Here is a 21,808-nt window from a genome sequence, read left to right as displayed (position 1 = left end):
TTAAACCTATGACTCTCACATCCATCTGGAACCATACAGCCTTTCTCCTAGCATGAGTAGATTAATAATAAATGCACTAATGTAGTATATACCTCCTGTATATTTACTTAAGCACTCATTTATGATGACACTCAAACACAAGCACACCTATATGTACATATGTTTATATATACAGTGGGGCAAAAGAGTATTTAGTCAGCCACCAATTGTGCAAGTTCTCCCACTTAAAAAGATGAGAGAGGCCTGTAAAATTAGAAAAAAAAATCCAGAAAATCACATTGTAGGATTTTTTATTTATTTATTTGCAAATTATGGTGGAAAATAAGTATTTGGTCACCTACAAACAAGCAAGATTTCTGGCTCTCACAGACCTATAACTTCTTCTTTAAGAGGCTCCTCTGTCCTCCACTCGTTACCTGTATTAATGGCACCTGTTTGAACTTGTTATCAGTATAAAAGACACCTGTCCATAACCTCAAACAGTCACACTCCAAACTCCACTATGGCCAAGACCAAAGAGCTGTCAAAGGACACCAGAAACAAAATTGTAGACCTGCACCAGACTGGGAAGACTGAATCTGCAATAGGTAAGCAGCTTGGTTTGAAGAAATCAACTGTGGGAGCAATTATTAGGAAATGGAAGACATACAAGACCACTGATAATCTCCCTCGATCTGGGGCTCCACGCAAGATCTCACACTGTGGGGTCAAAATGATCACAAGAACAGTGAGCAAAAATCCCAGAACCACACGATTCACACCTAGTGAATGACCTGCAGAGAGCTGGGACCAAAGTAACAAAGCCTACCATCAGTAACACACTACGCCGCCAGGGACTCAAATCCTGCAGTGCCAGACGTGTCCCCCTGCTTAAGCCAGTACATGTCCAGGCCCGTCTGAAGTTTGCTAGAGAGCATTTGGATGATCCAGAAGAGCCCTGTTTTTTATTTTAACAATGTGAAATGTCAGAATAATAGTAGAGAGAATTATTTATTTCAGATTTAATTTCTTTCATATTCCCAGTGGGTCATAAATTGACAGACACTCAATTGGTATTTGGTAGCATTGCCTTTAAATTGTTTAACTTTGTCAAACTTTTCGGGTAGCCTTCCACAAGCTTCCCACGATAAGTTGGGTGAATTTTGGCCCATTTCTCCTGACAGAGCTGGTGTAACTGAGTCAGGTTTGAAGGCCTCCTTGCTCGCACACGCTTTTTCAGTTCTGCCCACATCTTTTCTATGGGATTGAGGTCAAGGCTTTGTGATGGGGGCTTTGTGACTCCAATACCTTGACTTTGTTCTCCTTAATCCATTTTTTCACAACTTTGGAAGTATGCTTGGGGTCATTGTCCATTTGGAGGACCCATTTGCGACCAAGCTTTAACTTCCTGACTGATGTCTTGAGATGTTCCTTCAATATATCCACATAATATTCCTCCCTCATGATGCCATCTATTTTGTGAAGTGCACCAGTCCATCCTGCAGCAAAGCACCCCCACAACATGATGCTGCCACCCCCGTACTTCATGGTTGGGATGGTGTTCTTCGGCTTGCAAGCCTCCCCCTTTTTCCTCCAAACATAACGATGGTCATTATGGCCAAACAGTTCTATTTTTGTTTCATTAGACCAGAGGACATTTCTCCAAAAAGTATGATCTTTGTAGTCTGGCTTTTTTATGGCGGATTTGGAGCAGTGGCTTCTTACTTACTGAGCGGCCTTTCAAGTTATGTCAATATAGGACTTGTTTTACTGTGGATATAGATACTTTTGTACCTGTTTCCTCCAGCATCTTCACAAGGTCCTTTGCTGCTGTTCTGGGATTGATTTGCAATTTTTGCACACAAGTACGTTCATCTCTAGGAGACAGAATGCGTCTCCTTCCTGAGCGGTATAAGGGCTGCGTGGTCCCATGGTGTTTATACTTGTGTACTATTGTTTGTACAGATGAAAAATTGGTTCCAAGGATGAACCAGACTTGTGGGGGTCTACAATTGTTTTTCTGAGGTCTTGGCAGATTTCTTTGGATTTTTCCCGTGATATCAAGCAAAGAGGCACTGAGTTTAAAGGTAGGCCTTGAAATACATCCACAGGTACACCTCCAATTGACTCAAATTATGTCAATTAGCCTATCAGAAGCTTCTAAAGCCATGACATAATTTCTGAAATGTTCCAAGCTGTTTAAAGGCACAGTCAACTTAGTGTATGTAATCTTCTGACCCACTGGAATTGTGATACAGTGAATTATAAGTGAAATAATCTGTCTGTAAACAATTGTTGGAAAAATGTATTGTATCATGCACAAAGTAGATGTCCTAACCGACTTGCCAATACTATAGTTTGTTAACAAGAAATTTGTGGAGTGGTTGAAAAATGAGTTTTAATGACTACAAGCTAAGTGCATGTAAACTTCTGACTTCAACTGTATGTGCGTATAGAGGCACTCAAACATGACTCACATTCTCAGACACACACATACAGTGTCTTTGGAAAGTATTCAGACCCCTGGACTTTTTCCACATTTTGTTACATTACAGCCTTATTCTAAAATGGATTCAATAAAAATATAAAACGGATACCTTTTTTACATAGATATTTAGACCCTTTGCTATGGTACTTGAAATTGAGCTCAGGTGCATCCTGTTTCAATTGATCATCGTTAAGATTTTTATACACTTGATTTTAGTCCACCTGTGGTAAATTAAATTGATTGGACATGATTTGGAAAGGCACACACCTGTCTATATAAGGTCCCACAGTTGACAGTGCATGTCAGAGCAAAAACCAAGCCACGAGGTTGAAGGAGTTGTCCTTAGAGCTCTGAGACAGGATTGTGTCGAGGCATAGATCTGTGGAAGGGTACCAAAAAATGTCTGCAGCATTAAAGGTCCCCAAGAACACAGTGGCCTCCATCATTCTTAAATGAGCAATTGAGGGAGAAGGGCTTTGGTCAGGGAGGTGACCAAGAACCTCTCCTCAGTAAAAGGCACATGACAGCCCGCTTGGAGTTTACCAAAAGGCACCTATAGACTCTGCTACTATGAGAAACAAGATTCTCTGGTCTGATGAAACCACGATTGAACTCTTTGGCCTGATTGCGAAGCGTCACGTCTGGAGGAAACCTGGCACCATCCCTACGGTGAAGCATGGTGGTGGCAGCATCATGCTGTGCGGATGTTTTTCAGCAGCAGAGACTGGGAGACTAGTCAGGATCGAGGGAAAGAGGAATGGAGCAAAGTACAGAGAGATCCTTGATGAAAACCTGCTCTAGAGCGCTCAGGAGCTCAGACTGTGGCCATTGTTTACCTTCCAACAGGACAACGGCCCTAAGCACACAGCCAAGACAACGCAGGAGTGGCTTTGGGACCAGTCTCTGAATGTCTTCGAGTCGCCCAGCCAGAGCCAGGACTTGAACCCGATCAAACATCTCTGGAGAGACCTGAAAATAGCTGTGCAGCAACGCTCACCATCCAACCTGACAGAGCTTGAGAGGATATGCAGAGAAGAATGGAATAAACTCCCCAATACAGGTGTATTAAGCTTGTAGCGTCATACCCAAGAAGACCCGATGCTGTAATCTCTGCCGAAGGTGCCTCAACAAAGTACTGAGTAAAGGGTCTGAATACTTATTTAAATATGATATTTCAGTTCTTTATTTTTTATGAATTAGCAATAATTTCTAAAAACCTTTTTGCTTTGTCATGGGCCAGCTCTTACACCCCTGAAACACTGTTTCAGCAGCTCCACTCCTTAACGCAACCTGTCCATTATGCTTTGTCATTATTGTGTGTAGATTGATAAGGAAACAAAACAATTTAATACATTTTAGTGTAAAGCTGTAACATAACAATGTGGAGAAAGTCAAGGCACTGTACATGCGTGTAATGGTGTGTCTGTGTATCAATTAAAGATGTGGTATGAATTAGTGATAGGGTACATAATGGACAGGTTGCGTTAAGGAGTGGAGCTGCTGAAACAGTGTTTCAGGGGTGTAAGAGCTGGCCCAGTCAGGGCTGTCTTCACATGTCAGATCTGTACCCAGAAAGCACACAGGCTTTCTAGGAAAGAAGAGGCGAGGAGCGAGAATAGGGGATAGAGTGAGGAAGAAGTAAGGAGTGGTGAGAAGAGATAGAACAATAATAATTCTAAATGCCATTTAGCGGACGCCATCATCCAAAGCAACTTAGTTATGTGTATATACATTTTACAGTGCCTTCAGAAAGTATTCATACCCCGTTAACTTTTTCCACATTTTGTTGTGTTGCAGCCAAAATTGATTAAATAGATATTTGTTCCCACCCATCTACACATAATACCCTATATTGACAAAGTGAAAACATGTTTTTAGACATTTTTGCAAATTAAGTCATATCTCACACCTCTGAGTCAATACTTTGTAGATGTACCGTTGGTAGCGATTACAGCTGTGAGTTTTTCTGGGTAAATCTCTAAGAGCTTTGCACACCTGGATTATGCAAGCTCTGTCAAATTGGTTGATCATTGCTAGACAACAATTTTCAGGCCTTGCAATAGATTTCCAAGTATATTAAGTCAAAACTGTAACTGGGCCACTCAGGAACATTCAGTCTTCTTGGTAAGCAACTCCAGTGTAGATTTGGCCTTGTGTTTTAGTCCTGCTGAAAAGTCAATTCATCTCTGTGTCTGATGGAAGGCAGACTGAACCAGGTTTTCCTCTAGGATTTTGCCTCTACTTAGCTCCATTCTGTTTATTTTTCATCCTGAAAAACTCCCGTCCTTAATGATTATGAGCATACCCATAACATGATGTAGCCACCACGATGCTTGAAAATATGTAGACTGGTACTCAGTAATGTGTTGTATTGGATTTGCCCCAAATATAACATGTTGTATTCAGGACAAAAAGGGAATTGCTTTGCCACATTTTTTTGCAGTATTACTTTAGTGCCTGGTTACTAAAGTAGTTAGTGCCTGGTTGCAAACAGGATGCATGTTTTGGAATATTTGTATCCTGTACAGCCTTCCTTCTTTTCACTCTGTCAATTAGGTTAGTATTGTGGGGTAGCTACCATGTTGTTGATCCATCCTCAGTTTGCTCTTATCACAGCCAGTAAACTCTGTAACTGTTTTAAATTCACCATTAGCCTCATGGTGAAATCCCTGAGCAGTTTCCTTCCTCTCCGGCAACTGATACACCATCTGATACACCATCCCAAGTGTAATTATTAAAGTCACCCTGCTCAAATGGATATTCAATGTCTGCTTAATTTTTTTTTTAACCCATCTGCCAATAGGTGCCCTTCTTTACGAGGCATTGGAAAACGTCCCTGATCTTTGTTTGAAATTCACTGCTCAACTGAGGGACATTACACATAATTGAATGTGTGGGGTAAAGAGATCAGGTAGTCATTAAAAAATCATGTTAAACACTATTATTTAAACTTATTATGTGACTTGTTATGCACATTTTTACTCCTGAACGTATTTAGGCTTGCCATAACAAAGGAGTTGAATATTTATTGACTCAAGACATTTCAGCTTTTCATTTTTAATTAACATGCAAACATTTCGAAAAACATATTTCCACTGACATTAAGGGGGATTGTGTGCAGGCCAGTGACAAAAATATCTTAATTGAATCCCTTTTAAATTCAGTCTGTAACACAACAAAATGTGGATAAAGTCGAGGAGTGTGAATACTTTCTGAAGGAGCCCTGTATTTATGGACTATTTTTTTAAATATAACCAATTTTCAGGGTGGCCCTCCAGAGCTCGTTGGAGACCAAATGCGGCCCCCCCGGAAAAATGAGTTTGACACCACCGAATTAGACCAACATAGCACTGTTCTTAAACATGTCCCATGGATACAGCCTCCCACTAATAACATGTCATCATATCAAATGTCATGGCCCTGCTTGACTGTATAAAATCAACGCCAAACCATCACTCTAAATGGCTACATTCAGACAACCAGCTATGATGGAGCCCCCTTCGCTTCAGTGTCATTTTCATACACCGGCTCTAGTGTTGTTGTTTTTCCCCTCTTCTCTAAATGGACTCATTCAGGGTATAGCTAGTGATATTAGGATGAACCTTTCATATAGCATGTTCCACTTCTGTTTAAATCACTGCCGTATTATTACCTATAAGCTGATTCGGAATCAATGGTACAAGATGCTGTTTCTCCCTCCTCCCGGCCATTTAGACCCAGTTTGCATCCCAAATGGCACCCTATTCCCTATATAGTGCCCTACTTTTGACCAGTGTCCTATGGGAATAGGGTGCCATTTGGGGAGCAGGCTCTGAATGATTGTAGCTACTTTACAGGCTCTATATAATAGTTGATATGGCCAGCAGACAGCCTTGTTGTGTCCTCCTAGTCTTTAGCCTGCTGTTGTTTGCACACTCTGGGAGGAGTGGAAAGGGAAAGAAGAGGTGAGGGGTGGCAGTGTGTCCCAGACCAGAGAGCATGTGTGTCTGTGGCCTGTAGTTGTGTCCCCTGAAGTGAAGGGACAGCAGGGGACTATGAGGGGGGTACAGACCTGTGGTGTTAGGTATCAGACGTGCTGTGGAATGTTCCATAGGAGTATGTTGGATGGATCTCGTTCGTGTCTTTGTCTTCTATCAAGTCAGACGTGTGTATGTCAACTAGGGTTGCAAAACTTCCGGAAATCCTGGTAGGAGGTTTCCCGAAACAGGAATCTGGAATCCTCCAAACAGGATTTATGGAAAACCAGGGAATTTATTGAAAGTTCCCGGAATTTTGCAACCCTAATGTCAACACATGCTGGCACTCACACACTCCAAGCAGGCTAATGTCAACACATGCTGCACCTCAGCTCCAGTAAAAAGGTAGTGGTCCTATGAGTGAGTGGAGTGACCTGATGTGATGTGGCCTGACTGTAGTGAAAGTCCCCTTCACAGCCAAATAGCACCATGCATACATACACACACTACCACCAGTCTGTTAAGCTGAGCCTAGCCCTCTCTCACTGTTGCCCTATATATAGTCCTGATCACCGACAACGATGAGACGGCCTATAGGGAGGAGGTCAGAGAACTGGCAGTGTTGTGCCAGGACAACAACCTCTCCCTCAATGTGAACAAGACTAAGGAGCTGATCGTGGACTACCGGAAAAGGCGTGCCGAACAGGCCCCTTTAACATCGACGGGGCTGTAGTGGAGCAGGTCAAGAGTTTCAAGTTTCTTGGTGTCCACATCACCAACAAACTATCATGGTCCAAACATGCCAAGGAAGTCGTGAAGAACCCCCGCACACTGCCTCGATACTGGTGCCCCCTGTATATAGCCTCGTTATTCTTATTGTGTTACTTTTTATTATTACTTTTTATTTTAGTCTACTTGGTAAATATTTTCTTCTTCTTGAACTGCACTGTTGGTTAAGGGCTTGTAAGTTAGCATTTCACAGTAAAGTCTACACTTGTTGTATTTGGCGCATGTGACAAATACAGTTTGAGTTGATATGCAGTTTTCTTAGTGAAGTGTTTTCTGGCGTATGACCGTCCCTTTCCCTTTGGTGGATAACTTACGTTACGAAGGGGCACTTAGCTTGTTTTGGGGTTAAGTTGTGGTAATAATATCCTGTTTTGGGATTTAGTTCAGAGATCAAGGTCCAGAGGTATGTTTATGTGTTTGGTTCTGTCCCAAATGGCACCCCTTCCCAATATAGTGCACTCATTTTGACCAGATGAGCCCTATGGGTAGATAGACTACCTCCCAAATTGCACCCTATGTTTGTGAGTGTTAGTGTACTAGAGAGGATGGTGTGGTGGATTTTCAACAGCTAGCCGGATCATCTGTGTGAGCAACTAATGACGATGTCTCCTCTAAATCCAATGTGGCTTAACTATAAACATAGACTGACAACAGCTGCGCACTCGGCACCACACTCTCTCTCTCTCAGGCCAACCCAGCGAGGGGGTAATGAAGAGGGACACTCAGTGTGTAGTGTATAGGGTTTCACAGCACCTTGATCTATAGCAGGGCCATACAACCAGTACAAGCTCTTTACCAGGGTGAGAGAGATGAGTGGAAGGAATGAGGAGAAGAGAGGGAGAGAGATGGAGAGGAGTTATTGTATTTCCATGCAGCAGTCCTGGTGTAATGAGGTCTGATTGGAGATGAAGCAGTCCACCGTTTATCTGCCGACCCGTGTGTGTGTGTGTGTGTCTGGGGGGAAATCTGACTTGATGGAGCTAACCAGAGCCAGCTGGGGCCAACGATGAGATTAAAGTTAAAACACAAAAACAATCAGTGGGGATAAGTATAGTATCGGTGTGTGTTACTGCCTCACTCCCAGACTCTGAGAGATAGAGGAAGAAAAGCGAGAGAGATGAAAAAGTGGCATCTCCTCTCCGGTCATCTCGTCTTCTCCGGTCCTCTCCTGTCATCTCCTCCACTCTCCTCTCCGATCATCTCCTCTCCGGTCATCTCCTCTCCGGTCATCTCTTCCACTCTCCTCTCCGGTCATCTCCTCACCCCTCCTCTCCGGTCATCTCCTCCTCTTCGGTCATCTCCTCCATTCCGGTCATCTCCTCTCCGGTCATCTCCTCCTCTCCGGTCATCTCCTCCACTCTCCTTTCCAGTCATCTCCTCCACTCTCCACTCCAGTCATCTCCTCTCCGGTCATCACCTCCACTCCTCCTCTTCGGTCATCTCCTCCATTCCCGTCATCTCCTCCTCTCTGATCGTCTCCTCTACTCTCATCTCCGGGTCATCTCCTCCACTCTCCTCTCTGGTCATCTCCTCCATTCTGGTCATCTCCTCCACTTTCCTCTCTGGTCATCTCTTCCTCTCTCCTCTCCGGTCATTTCCTTCTCTCTCCTCTGCGGTCATCACCTCCACTCTCCACTCCGGTCCTCTCCTCCACTCTCCATGCCGGTCCTCTCCTCCACTCTCCATGCCGGTCCTCTCCTCTACTCTCCACTCTGGTCATCTCCTCCACTCCGGTCATCCCCTCGACTCCAGTCATCTCCACCTCTCTGGTCATCTCCTCCTCTCTGGTCATCTCCTCCTCTCTGGTCATCTCCTCCTCTCTGGTCATCTCCTCCTCTTTGATCATCTCCCCCACTCCTCCTCTTCGATCATCTCCACCACTCTGGTCATCTCCTCCACTACGGTCATCTCCTCCACCCTAGTCATCTCCTCCTCTCTCCTCTCCGGTCATCTCCTCCTCTCTCCGCTCCTCCAGTCATCTCCTCTCCTCTCCTCCGGTTATCTCCTCCTCTCCGGTCATCTTCTCTCCTCTATTCTCCTCGCTCCTCTCTTCTCCTCGCTCCTCTCTTCGCCTCGCCCCTTTCCTGTTATCTCCTCTCCTGTCCTGTCCTCTCCTGTCCTCCTCTCTTCTCCTTGATCTCCTGTCCTCTCCTGTCCTCCTCTCTTCTCCTTGATCTCCTGTCCTCTTCCTCTCCTTGGCTCAGACCCACTGATTAAGAGCTGCTTTGTTTTCCCTTTGATCCCTCTCACCACTCATCTCAACTTAATGTAGCCCACTCACCACATCCTACATACACACATCAACACACACACTGCAAACACACACAGAGCACAAACATGCTTTCGGTGAGGAGGCTTACATGTTTGTACGTTGAGTCTCAGTTCTTTACATTTATTTGTGTGTGTGTGTGTGTGTGTGTGTGTGTGTGTGTGTGTGTGTGTGTGTGTGTGTGTGTGTGTGTGTGTGTGTGTGTGTGTGTGTGTGTGAGAGCGCGCTCACGGCAGGCTGAAGTGAGAAGAGAACCGTTTAAGAGGATTAGACCATTGACAGGCTGCTGGACCATTTCTGGACGTTATTTCCACAGTCAGTCCACTTGGTAATGAAGTATTTACTGAGCCCAGTGGAACTGTTATTGCATTTTGCCACAAAGCACAACTCCATTCTCGCTAGATCGAGCCATGAGGACATTCAGCTTGGTGTTTGTCCAGGCTTTGGCCCTAAGTATTTGTTATGTCTTTTAGTAGAAAGTGTCTCAAGTTTTACATGAATTGTTATTATTACATCTAACTACACAGTAACTACATTAGTAACTGTGGAGTAATGTAATGTGAATGAAAATGTAAATATAGTAACCAATCTGAAACAGAATGTGGTTGATTTTGTTTCTTTAGATTCAGTCATTGTCATGTAGGTCCCATGTGCAGATACCATGTACAGCTGAGTGAATCCATCCTGGTTAACAGACTAGTGAAGGTATAGAGATTAGAAGTGAGGGGCTAGGGGTTAGGAGTGAGGGGCTAGAGGTTAAAACAGAGGTTAGGGGTTAAAAGAGAGGGTCTAGGGGTTAGAAGTGAGGGGCTAGACGTTAAAACAGAGGTTAGGGGTTAAAAGAGAGGGGCTAGGGGTTAGAAGTGAGGGGCTAAAGGTTAAAACAGAGGTTAGGGGTTAAAAGAGAGGGGCTAGGGGTTAGGCGTGAGGTTCTAGGGGTTAGAAGTGAGGGGCTAAAGGTTAAAACAGAGGTTAGGGGTTAAAAGAGAGGGGCTAGGGGTTAGGCGTGAGGTTCTAGGGGTTAGAAGTGAGGGGCTAAAGGTTAAAACAGAGGTTAGGGGTTAAAACAGAGGTTCTAGGGGTTAGGAAATGGGATAGATGAGAACCCAGAGGAGGAGCAGGGGAGGAAGCTTGAGTGAGGTGAGTTGTGTGGTCTGTCAGAGAGACAACAGCACATCTACACCATTACAGCTGACAAAGTCATATCATTAGATATCATATCATTACTGATTCATCCATACTGTGCGTGTGTGTGCGTGTGCGCGCGCTTGCGGGCTCATGTGAGGGGTGCGTGAGAGTAAACCCCAACGTGGAACAGTAGTCGTCGTCAGCTACTAGGATCACTGTTCAGCTGTGACTGTGTTTCTGCTGCTTGTATCCAAGCAAATGAAAAAGGGAGGGAGGTGGGACAGAGTAACATTTGGAACAGAGTGGTGTGTTGCGTGGATTCTGTGGAAGGTAGGGCGGCTTTGTGTGGCTCGTCAGATCTGAAGCCAACAGCTACTGTTTCTCGTGGGACATTCTCATGGCTCCAGTGTAACCGCTCCCTTCAGTCCACACCGCCTGGTTTACTTATGTCATGGATTGGATTTATACAAGGCTTTTACAGCTGCTTCAAGTGCTTTACGTTGAATGGGATGTGATCATTGATGTCTGAATTGACTGGATGTATAAGTGAGAGCACGTGTTTGAGTTAAGAGTTTGAGTTAAGCATTCATTTGTATAAGGCTTGCGACTGTGTTTGTGAGAGCAGAGCTGACTCACCTTCTGTGTGTGCAAGAAATAGAGAGGGAGGAAGTGAGCGAAAGAAAGAAAAGAAAGGGGGATACCTAGTCAGTTGTACAAGAGCACAGATATGTTTGCATATAAGTTTGTGCAGCTGTCAGTTTCTGAATGTACAGTTGCATGTCGGTGTCGGTGTCGGTGCAGGCAGCAGAGTAATAATGATGAAAATAACACACGGCCTATGACAGGTATACTGTATGTCTGATCTGTGTCACAATTCACCACGTAGATCACTGCCTTTATTCCTTCCTGATGCCAGCCTGCACCCATCTTGACAGATATGTTTTACTGTATGTAATATCTTTAATATGTTCCATATGGCCACGGACTGACTGTCCAATTATAGAAACATGTAACATCTTTAATATGTTCCGTATGGCCACGGACTGACTGTCCAATTATAGAAACATGTAACATCTTTAATATGTTCCATATGGCCACGGACTGACTGTCCAATTATAGAAACATGTAACATCTTTAATATGTTCCGTATGGCCACGGACTGACTGTCCAATTATAGAAACATGTAACATCTTTAATATGTTCCATATGGCCACGGACTGACTGTCCAATTATAGAAACATGTAACATCTTTAATATGTTCCATATGGCCATGGACTGACTGTCCAATTATAGAAACATGTAACATCTTTAATATGTTCCATATGGCCACGGACTGACTGTCCAATTATAGAAACATGTAACATCTTTAATATGTTCCATATGGCCATGGACTGACTGTCCAATTATAGAAACATGTAACATCTTTAATATGTTCCGTATGGCCACGGACTGACTGTCCAATTATAGAAACATGTAACATCTTTAATATGTTCCATATGGCCACGGACTGACTGTCCAATTATAGAAACATGTAACATCTTTAATATGTTCCGTATGGCCACGGACTGACTGTCCAATTATAGAAACATGTAACATCTTTAATATGTTCCATATGGCCACGGACTGACTGTCCAATTATAGAAACATGTAACATCTTTAATATGTTCCATATGGCCATGGACTGACTGTCCAATTATAGAAACATGTAACAGTTTCCTGTGAATGGTGTTGGAGCAGCCTGTCAGACAGTGTGTCAGTCTACACAGGGTGCTGAAGGAGCAGACTGCTAGCTGGAGTGTACCGTACTGTTACTGTAGCTACTGGGATGATTGATGAATCAGGTTGAGAGACAGTGTTTTTGACAGAGCAAACCAAGCAACCCTGAGACATGTGGTAGTGGAGGGAGTCTGGTCTAATAGAGGGAGTTTGGGTTCCTGTCCAGGAGCAGCCCCCACCCCTACCTCTTGTTCCCGATAGGCTCTTCATCTGTTGTAGATCTGATAGTTGGATAGGGAGAAGCAAAATGGTTGTAGTTCCAACTTGGCCTCTGATAAAGACAACATCTGGCGACTTTATGTGAATGTACATTTGTATTGGTTTGGTACACAGACAGGAACAAGACAAAATCCCACTCAACACTACATAATCTACTTACACCGTTACAACACGTTCAATGTACAGCTCATAGAAGATTGGAATTTTCTGCTATTTTCATAAATGCTTTATGTACTCGTTGCTCTTTGTGTGTGTGTGTGTGTGTGTGTGTGTGTGTGTGTGTGTGTGTGTGTGTGTGTGTGTGTGTGTGTGTGTGTGTGTGTGTGTGTGTGTGTGTGTGTGTGTGTGTGTGTGTGTGTGTGTGTGTGTGTGTGTGTGTGTGTGTGTGTGTGTGTGTGTGTGTGTGTGTGTGTGTCTCACCCCCACAGAGCTCCAGAGGGAGGGCAGCATTGAGACTCTCAGCAACAGCTCTGGTTCCACCAGCGGCTCCATCCCCCGTAACTTTGAGGGCTACCGCTCTCCACTGCCCACCAACGAGAGCCAGCCCCTCAGCCTCTTCCCCTCCGGATTCCCCTAGAGGAGACCAGGAGACAGCCTGCCTACCGCCCTACAAGACCTGGGGTCAAATACTATTTGATATCTTTCAAATGCTTTGAGAGTTTGCTTTAGTCTGCCTGGAATCCCTGATGGGAGGGGACTACATTTTGGCGACTGTTCTATTGGTTCCATTACGCCAGACAAGCTCAATAAATCCCAGATAAAGTATTTGAAATGATTTCAAAAAGTATTTGAACCCAAGTCTACTAACTACTGTCCATCCTACCGCTTAACACAGCACAGCCGGACAGTCTTGATGGTCTCTCACCATGTTGATATTCATTAGGATGTTATTGTGAGCAGTGGTCCCCTCCTCTCTCTCTCTCTCTCTCCAAATCCAGGAACTGTCCAGTGTTTCTCCCACCTGCCGATGTGTTTATGCTTATGTGTGTGTGTGGGGGGGGGGGGAATAATGTGTCACAACGCGTGTGTTTCATTTTGGGTGTGTGTGCTGCTCCGTGTGAGAGAGAAGGCTGAGGCCGGGTGTATTGAGTGAGCAGTGTGTGACTCCCTCCTGTGTGTGTGTATAAAAAGTGCTCTGATGATCATGGGTGTCCCAAATGGCACCCTATTTCCTATTTGGTGCACTACTTTTTTTGCAACAAAAAAGAGGTCTGTGCTTTAATAAAATAAAAGGCTTATTCCTTTCTTGTATACACACACCTCAAACAAAAGCAAACGCTTGTACGCTGAATAATTACTTTGCCGGCTTGCTTTTCTTAGTGAATGAGTCATTGCTGGACTTGACCAGACCACATAGGACTTGATATGAAGTCTGATCTGATGCACTAGTGAGAACAGAAAGAAAGGCTTAAAACAGACTCTGAATAATTGGTCACTAATTTTGTAATCTGTGTTAAAAACACGATACAATCCTAGTCCTTTGTCTGGGGAATGGATGACTGGCTGACTACAGGGGTCTGTTCTGAAAAATGCACCGTTACAGGACTTTCGGGTAGAAATACATTTTATAGATCAGATATGTCCTGTAGCAAAAGGAGTCATTGCAGATCTATATATTATATTTATATCTGCAATGTTTCACCCTATTGAACACAGCCATGTTCCCGTAATTCTGCATGTTGAATGAGTCGATGGCTACTGATGCTTGGTCACTGGCTAATGTAACATAAAAGGGTCATGATTAATTGATCCTTTTTAATGCAGAACATATGCTTATTAATACATTTTCACTGTAATATTGATTTTGTACAATACTGAGTAGTTATTTGCTATACATTCGTGTTAATGAAATACTGAAGACTTGGAAAATAGTTTGCTGTGTTATATTATCACCCCTGGATATTCAATGATTTCATATATACTAAGTAGATATAACAGCTGCATAGTCATTGTTTTAATCACGTGTACAAAAGTTAGCAGCTTGTGCTTCTGTAAATGTAAAGAGACTTCTCGTTTAATTTAAAGAAAATAAATAAACCACACCAAAGCCAGTACACATTTTCTGCCAGTTTATTGTGGAAAAGCAGACTGTGAATACAACACTCTAAAACTTATCTGACACTCAGAACAAGAATCAAAAGAACTACAAAATGTTCAAGAATCTAAAATCAGTACAAGACTAATTGATGTAGGGCCCCTATGTTTAAATGCAATTCACTTACCTTAGACAGGAGCAAAACCAGGCCAGAGACTGAAACAATGGCCATGTGAATGTGTTTGAGCAGGCATACTCAGACCAACGAGCACTGGCTCTGCTCTTGCCTTCAGGTTGTTTGCCCCATAGAAAAAGAATGAATTGAATGGGCTTGGAACTTCTAACCCTGGCATTTTTGATTGGTAAACACATGGGTACACTTACAGTGGCTGCCTGGTAATGTGATGCAATCATTTCCATGTTCATTCAAACTAATGTATTTTTTGTAATGCCAGTTTAATCAACAAATTACAGCACATATGACTTGTCCACCCATAGAGTACCACAGTATGAGTCATATACCCATAAAACCTAGCGGTCAAACAGGGAAATGGTTCAAATCATTTTTCTACCATTCATCATCATTCATGGGGGATTTTATAAACACGTAAAATCATGTAGGGTTACCCTGGAGTGACGTTTTGATAACCAGTTACTTTTATCAATCATTTGCCTGTATTTATCCCCCCCCCCCCCCCCCCCCAATGAAATGCTAATTAGCTGCTAATGTGGCTATCATTAAGAACTACAAATGCCATGATGACCTGGAGGATGACCTGGAGGAGGCTGCCGAATCAAGGCAAAGGTAAGAATCTCTGGATTAACTATCTGTTAGCTAAATGTAGTAATAAATAAATTGTCTACATTTCTTTAAACGGACATTTCTGTGAACTGTCTTTTGGTAAAAAAAAAAAAAACTCTCCCCAATTGATAGTTAGTCTTGTCTCGTCGCTGCAACTCCACTACGGACTCGGGAGAGGTGAAGGTCGAGAGCCATGCGTCCTCCGCAACACGACCCTGCCAAGCCGCACTGCTTCTTGACACACTGCTCGCTTAACTCGAAAGCCAGCCGCACCAATGTGTCAGAGGAAACACCATCCAACTGACAACCGAAATCAGCTTGCAGGCGCCCGGCCCGCCACAAGGAGACACTAGAGTACGATGAGACAAGGAAATCCCGGCCGGCCAAACCCTTCCCTAACTTGGGCCAATTGTGCGCCGCCTCATGTGTCTCCCGGTCACAGCCGGCTGGGATCGAACCCGAGGCTGTAGTGACGCCTCAGCACTGCCCTTTTGCCAGTTTTAAATTGACACAATACCTGATAGCAGAGGTGTCAGCTAGAGATGACGTGCAGGAGCTTGCAGAGATTTGTAGTTTTGTGTGATGTCTACTTTGAAGCTAATTAGCATTTTTGAATCTGAGAGTAAATAGAGCCAAATATATTGATAAGTCACCTTGTCCGAGAGAGATTTACATGGTTATCATAACATCACACCAGGGTAAGCCTACAAGAAACACAGCTCTAATTTTAAGTATTTCTAAATTCCCCTATGGGAAAAATTAATGATGGATAAAACGATTGGAACCATTTCCCTGTCTGACCACTGGGTTTTATGGGTATTATGACACCTCCACTGTGGGCATAATTGACTTGAATGGGGACGCCTGTTCTATTCATTATATTTCTATGGTTTGCCCACTGACGCTCCCCTGGTGCCCCACACTGTGACATGATGCCCTGCATGCCAATGTCTCTCTGAGTCTGAGGGAACCATGCCCAGGCCAGTGCCCCAGCTGGCACCTCTACCAGGGGCAGGGGCCTGTTAAAGGAGGGCACACCTTAGCTGTTTCACTCTGTTTCAAAATGTTGCCTCCTGAACATGCCCCTGGTTTTTACCCTCCTCTCCTGTGACAGTCTCCATTTATACCCATCCTCCTCTGCCAGAAAACCCTGTGAATAGATAGAGCAGCGAGAGGAGAGACAAGGTTGGCACCAGGAGAGAAGCCGTATTGATACATAGCTAGCTACAACCACTTGTGGACAGGTTTGCTAAGCTAAGCAGAAAAAAATTCACTGCCCAAAGAACGCACATTACAGAGCAAAAGTAATCTATATCCAACCTCATATACTGTATTTCTTTAACTTTGTGTGATTTATTTATGTACATATCTGTGTCTTGAAATGTGATGGAATTTGTTATTCACTTATATTCAATAATTTATCAGATTGTAATAGCATTATAATGTGTGTACAATACAGAACATTTAACAATATCAGATCTGAAATAGTAGTTTGATTGCTGTCATTTAATTGTTGTCATCCTCTCAACTAAATAGACTAGGAAGACTTACATTGTTAGCAAATATTTATGTTAGGCAAGTAAAATTCCCTCTTTTTTAATCACTTATAATTATTTTCCTTTCCTCAGTGCACTCTTTTGATCCACAAAGGAGACAACTAGATATCAAATAGGTCTACTTCGAATTAATTTATAGTGCCAGCCATTTGAAACCAATCAAAGGCAATACCATGTATTATTTCCTATTGTTCGTATGAATATGACAGAAAAATATATTGGGAAATGCCGTGGTCATTGCAGGTATGTTGATGACATTTTATGACCTTTTAGTGAATAAAACAAATGTCACTAAACAATTACAATTCGCATAGGGCTATTATTATTGTTAATTTAATGTACAAATGTAATCTTAATAGCCACTTTTCAGATCAGGCTTTTCAATCGTCTAACAGGAGGCGAATACTTTTTTTTCTAACCTAACCTAACAGTTCTGTGTTGTTTACATTGCCAAAGTGTCCAATGAAAATGTTTTATGCATCAATGATTTTATTCAAACGAAACGCTTCCTCATAAACTGAGGACCCCAATCGCCTGATTCTGAGCAAGATTATAGCCTGCCTATGTGTACACTTATTTCTAATTCAATGATGGAGACCATCGTGTGAGCGGTTACGTTCAAAATTGAACACGGGAAAGTGCTTTCCTTCAGTATGTCTGAAATAAATGTAATTTCCCCCTGACCCAAGTAATTTCATATCGCTTCTGTATATAATACGATTCAATGTATTCGGTCGCATGAGTTGAAAATTGAATTTTGAAGCACTGTCAACAAGTTCAACTCTGTTAAATCAACACGAGTTTGATAAGACTGAAGCCCATAGTAGAGAGCAACAAGGCTATTTTCAAGGGAACTGAGTGCATGTCAAACATAATAGCCAGCCTCTCCATGTTGTGTTGCAACATCACATCAAATTGATCAAGGCTGTTATAGAGTTACGTTCCTGAACAGAAATTGATATGCTATGTGCACATATATGTTGTCAATAGGACATTAAGTCTACACTTGTTGTATTCGACGCATGTGACAAATAAAGTTTGATTTGATTAACTTGTCGTCTCTCTACTACCTATTTGAGCTAAGACATTTGAACAAACCAAAATTGTTAGTCTATAGCAGCGGTTCCTAACCAGTGGTACTAGGACCCCTGGGCCTACATGACCTATCCACAAAGTTGTTTTTATTTTTATGAACTAGGCAAGTCAGTTAAGAACAAATTCTTATTTTCAATGATGGTTTAGGAACAGTAGGTTAACTGCCTTGTTCAGGGGCAGAACGAGAGACTCATGAAACCATAGGGATACAAGAAAATGCACATGAGCGGGTACTCCGGACAGAGCAACATTTTAGGCTATATAGCCTATACCTTCCATTTCTGAAGTCAGTCAGATAACTTCCAACACCTAGGAAATACTCTCCCATTTATTTCAGATGTGGCCTATTTTTCGGTTTATTTCAACTGCAGATGCAGCAATTACATAAAGCTTTCTAGTGAAGTTAATGACATACCTTTCCCTATATAGTAGGTAGACATACTTGTAGCCTACGTCACCCATATGGATTTTAATTGTTTCTTAATTTTCTTAATGCATAAAATACACTTTGCATGTAACTTTCAATTGTCCTATATCTCTAACCCTAACAATGTCCGAGGACAGCAGCTTTGTTTACAAGTTGTGAGTCAGTAGCATTATGACCTTAACGAGGTTGTAATATATCTAGTAAAGACTTCGATTACATCAGCTTATCGACACGAAGACAAAGCATTGCAACACAAATTCAAAGGTGCGTACAAATCACTGTTAGCGCTATTGTCAAAGTTACCCGCCGAAAGAACTAAGAACTATCATTTATTGTTACGGTTCTTGTCAGTATTCACAAGATGTAAACAGTAGGCGTAAAAAAGATCAATCAATCTGCAGGCAATTCTCATAGGCTAATGCTTTTTTATTTATTCTAGGACTACTCAAAGGATCAAATCTCTTCCAGGTGGCTATATCACTCACAAAATATCCTACGGTTTAACCCGCGTCATTTAATTACAATCATTAGGCTATAATGCATTGCATAAATACTTTACGGATTTAGTAGCTATGTTATTCTAACACCTTGCTATCAGTAGCATCCTAAAACTGCCATCTCTGAGGTATTTTGAGGTTGTGGTTTGTTTTTGTAATCCACTGTTATCACTGAAACTATCCATTAAGGTCCATTCAATGCCACTCGACCGAAACCATGATATGGATGTTTCATTAAATCGCATGATATGCTTAAAGATAGTTATTTAGTGCTTTTGTTAAATATATTTTCAGAAATCAATGAATGGCAAACAAGTACGTCTTTATGCTGCTATTTTGCACTCAAATAAGATGCTGTTAGTGTGCCCTGACCCATTACGCTTGTGTAAGCTTGCTGCAGTGAGATTGGGGGGGTTAATGATATATGCCAGGGTCACGAACTGGGTTGTAATTGAAAAAGCAACCCACATGCTGCACGGCTCAAGCGGCTCCGCGGCCAGGCCTCGCTGATCAAAGTTTGGGAAGCCGGGGAGGAGAGGGCCGGCTGCAGGCAGGAACATTCCCGGAGCTGCATGGAGTATTGTGTGTTTTCAACCTGTGTTGCCAGAAGCAGAAAATAAACAAAAACTCCATTCACTCTCAACCACAGACAATGACAACGCAGGTAAATGTTGGTGGGAAGATATTTCCTCCATTGTTTTGTCAAGAACGATATACCCACTGTCATGACGTGTTTATAAAAGCCTTTCTTAATGCATTGATGTTTTTGTATATTAAAGTAAATAATACATTTTTACTACAGGTCACGTAGAATTAATGTCCAAGGGTAGCAAACTATGTCATGTGTGTAAACACGCACCCGCACGTACACACACACCTTTGAATCACTGTCAAATGAGCTTGGACAGAGTGAAACAGTGAACAACACAGACAACATGAGAGTATATTGGTTTAGTGAAGTAACATGGAGACTGGAAAGCGGCAGTAAGGGTGTTCCTCGGTTCCCTGGGATCATTTTAGCGCCCCCACCTGTTGCTACCTGTGAAAGGTAGGCTGTCAGCATAAAATTGGGAGCTAGAATACTTCTCTCTATGGCTGTCAATTTCTCCAGACAAACGCTTCAAGATGTGTGTCGGAAAGACAATAAATAGGCTATACTATTCGCTAAATACATTTACAATCGACGGACCTGGCGTAATCAACAGTTCTCTGCTAATATTTTACAAATAACCTCAACCTATTATTACAAAAGCCTACTTTCAAGGTGATAGCTGCACGTGAAAATAACATCGTATTCACGTTTGCTGTAGGGTGGGGGTTATTCGGCTAACGGTGCTGCTTGTGAGAATAGTTATTTTTCATCAATCAGTCGCAATTTGGCCAAGCGGACAAGACAGCCCACCGGCAGCCCTGCTGACTCGGGTCAATGAGACAACACGAGCACGAAGACGAGCAAATTGAACACAATTCGCAGAGGGTGAGAAAGAGGGATTAAAACCCGGCTTTAATGAGTGGGAGATGAAGAAATTGAGAGACATTTAAACTGTAGAGTGGGGGCAGGGAAGGGGAGTAAAGCGAGAATGAAAGAGCGATGGGGAAGAGGAGGGAGAGGGGGTTGGTGGTAGCCTGTCTGGAGGAGGCGCTGGGTATACATGTGACAAGGGGAAATATGAAGGACTTTGACAGGTCTTAAACGGTCTGGCGCCAAGGCCTCAGTCTACCGGCTAAATATAGCAGGAGAGATGATGGGATGAGAAGAAGAAAAGATGAAAGAAAAAATACAATGTAGTGGGAGTAGCCTAAAAAGGAACAAAAGTAAATTTCAGACAAATAAGGCTACAGTAGTAACAATACAGTGACCCGTTATTTCGTAATTAGAATTTTCCCGCAGCATATCAGTAACACGCGGATCACCACAATGACCCTGAAGGTGTACTGTTCTTTCCGCACATTTTCACCTAACACTTGCAATTAAGCAAATTATATTGTGTGGACCTTACATGGCACAGGGCTTAATGCAAAATGATGTCTGTTACTTTGGGGTTACAACCTTTTCCATAGGAAATTATCTCGAGGTGTGGCGAGCACATCTCTTGTCACGCACAGGAGCAAGCATAAAGACGTAATGGGGCATATTTCTATAGCACTATGTTCAACATTTAACCGAAATATGCTGAATATTTCCGTTATTGCCAAGTCTCTCATCTCTGCTTTAACAGGTAGCATAGAACGGGGAATGCTTCTGGCATGAATGACGTTAAAAGTAATCTGTAATAACACCACATCACTTGATTTTTCCACATTTTGTTGTGTTAAAAGGGGGATTGAAATGTATTTAATTGTCATTTTTGGTCAACGATCGATACTCACACACAAAAAAATCTAACATTTATTTTAAAAATATGGAAAATGTAACACTAATATATCTTGATTAGATACGTATTAAGATATCTGAGACAACAATACATGTTAGAATCACCTTTGGCAGAGATTACAGCTGTGAGTCTTTCTGGGTAAGTCTCTAAGAGCTTTGCACATCTGGATTGTACAATATTTGCCCATTATTCTTTTAAAAATTATATTACTAGAAATCGCTTGAAAGCCATTTTCATGTCTTGCCGTAGATTTTCAAGCCGATTTAAGTCAAAACTGTACAGGCCATTCAGGAACATTCAATGTCGTCTTGATTGGCAACTCCAGTGTAGATTTGGCCTTGAGTTTTAGGCATACTTAGTTAAGTCCACAACTGAATGCATTCAACCAAAATGTGTCTTCCGCATTTAACCCAACGG

General features: G+C 42.5%; 1 protein-coding gene across 7 annotated transcripts in view; it reads left to right on the top strand.

The window, feature by feature from the left end:
• Positions 1–16,696, top strand: part of LOC139385673 (BCAS3 microtubule associated cell migration factor-like) — a 342,007-nt gene extending 325,311 nt beyond the window's left edge. For 4 of the 7 annotated variants that reach the window (XM_071130933.1, XM_071130931.1, XM_071130932.1 and 1 more), the window contains one exon: positions 13,033–14,658. In XM_071130933.1, coding sequence (XP_070987034.1) covers positions 13,033–13,181 — 149 coding nt within the window. In that variant the 3' untranslated portion in view covers positions 13,182–14,658. Of the gene's footprint in view, positions 1–13,032 lie in introns of all 7 variants that reach the window. The other 3 variants (XM_071130936.1, XM_071130935.1, XM_071130934.1) reach the window with 2 other exon arrangements.
• Positions 16,697–21,808: the final 5,112 nt, after the last annotated feature.

Source organism: Oncorhynchus clarkii, chromosome 27 (genome assembly GCF_045791955.1).
Source record: "Oncorhynchus clarkii lewisi isolate Uvic-CL-2024 chromosome 27, UVic_Ocla_1.0, whole genome shotgun sequence".
Classification (NCBI taxonomy): domain Eukaryota; kingdom Metazoa; phylum Chordata; class Actinopteri; order Salmoniformes; family Salmonidae; genus Oncorhynchus; species Oncorhynchus clarkii.
The sequence above is the reverse complement of the archived record's forward strand: the minus strand, read 5'-3'. Positions and strand labels throughout refer to the sequence as shown.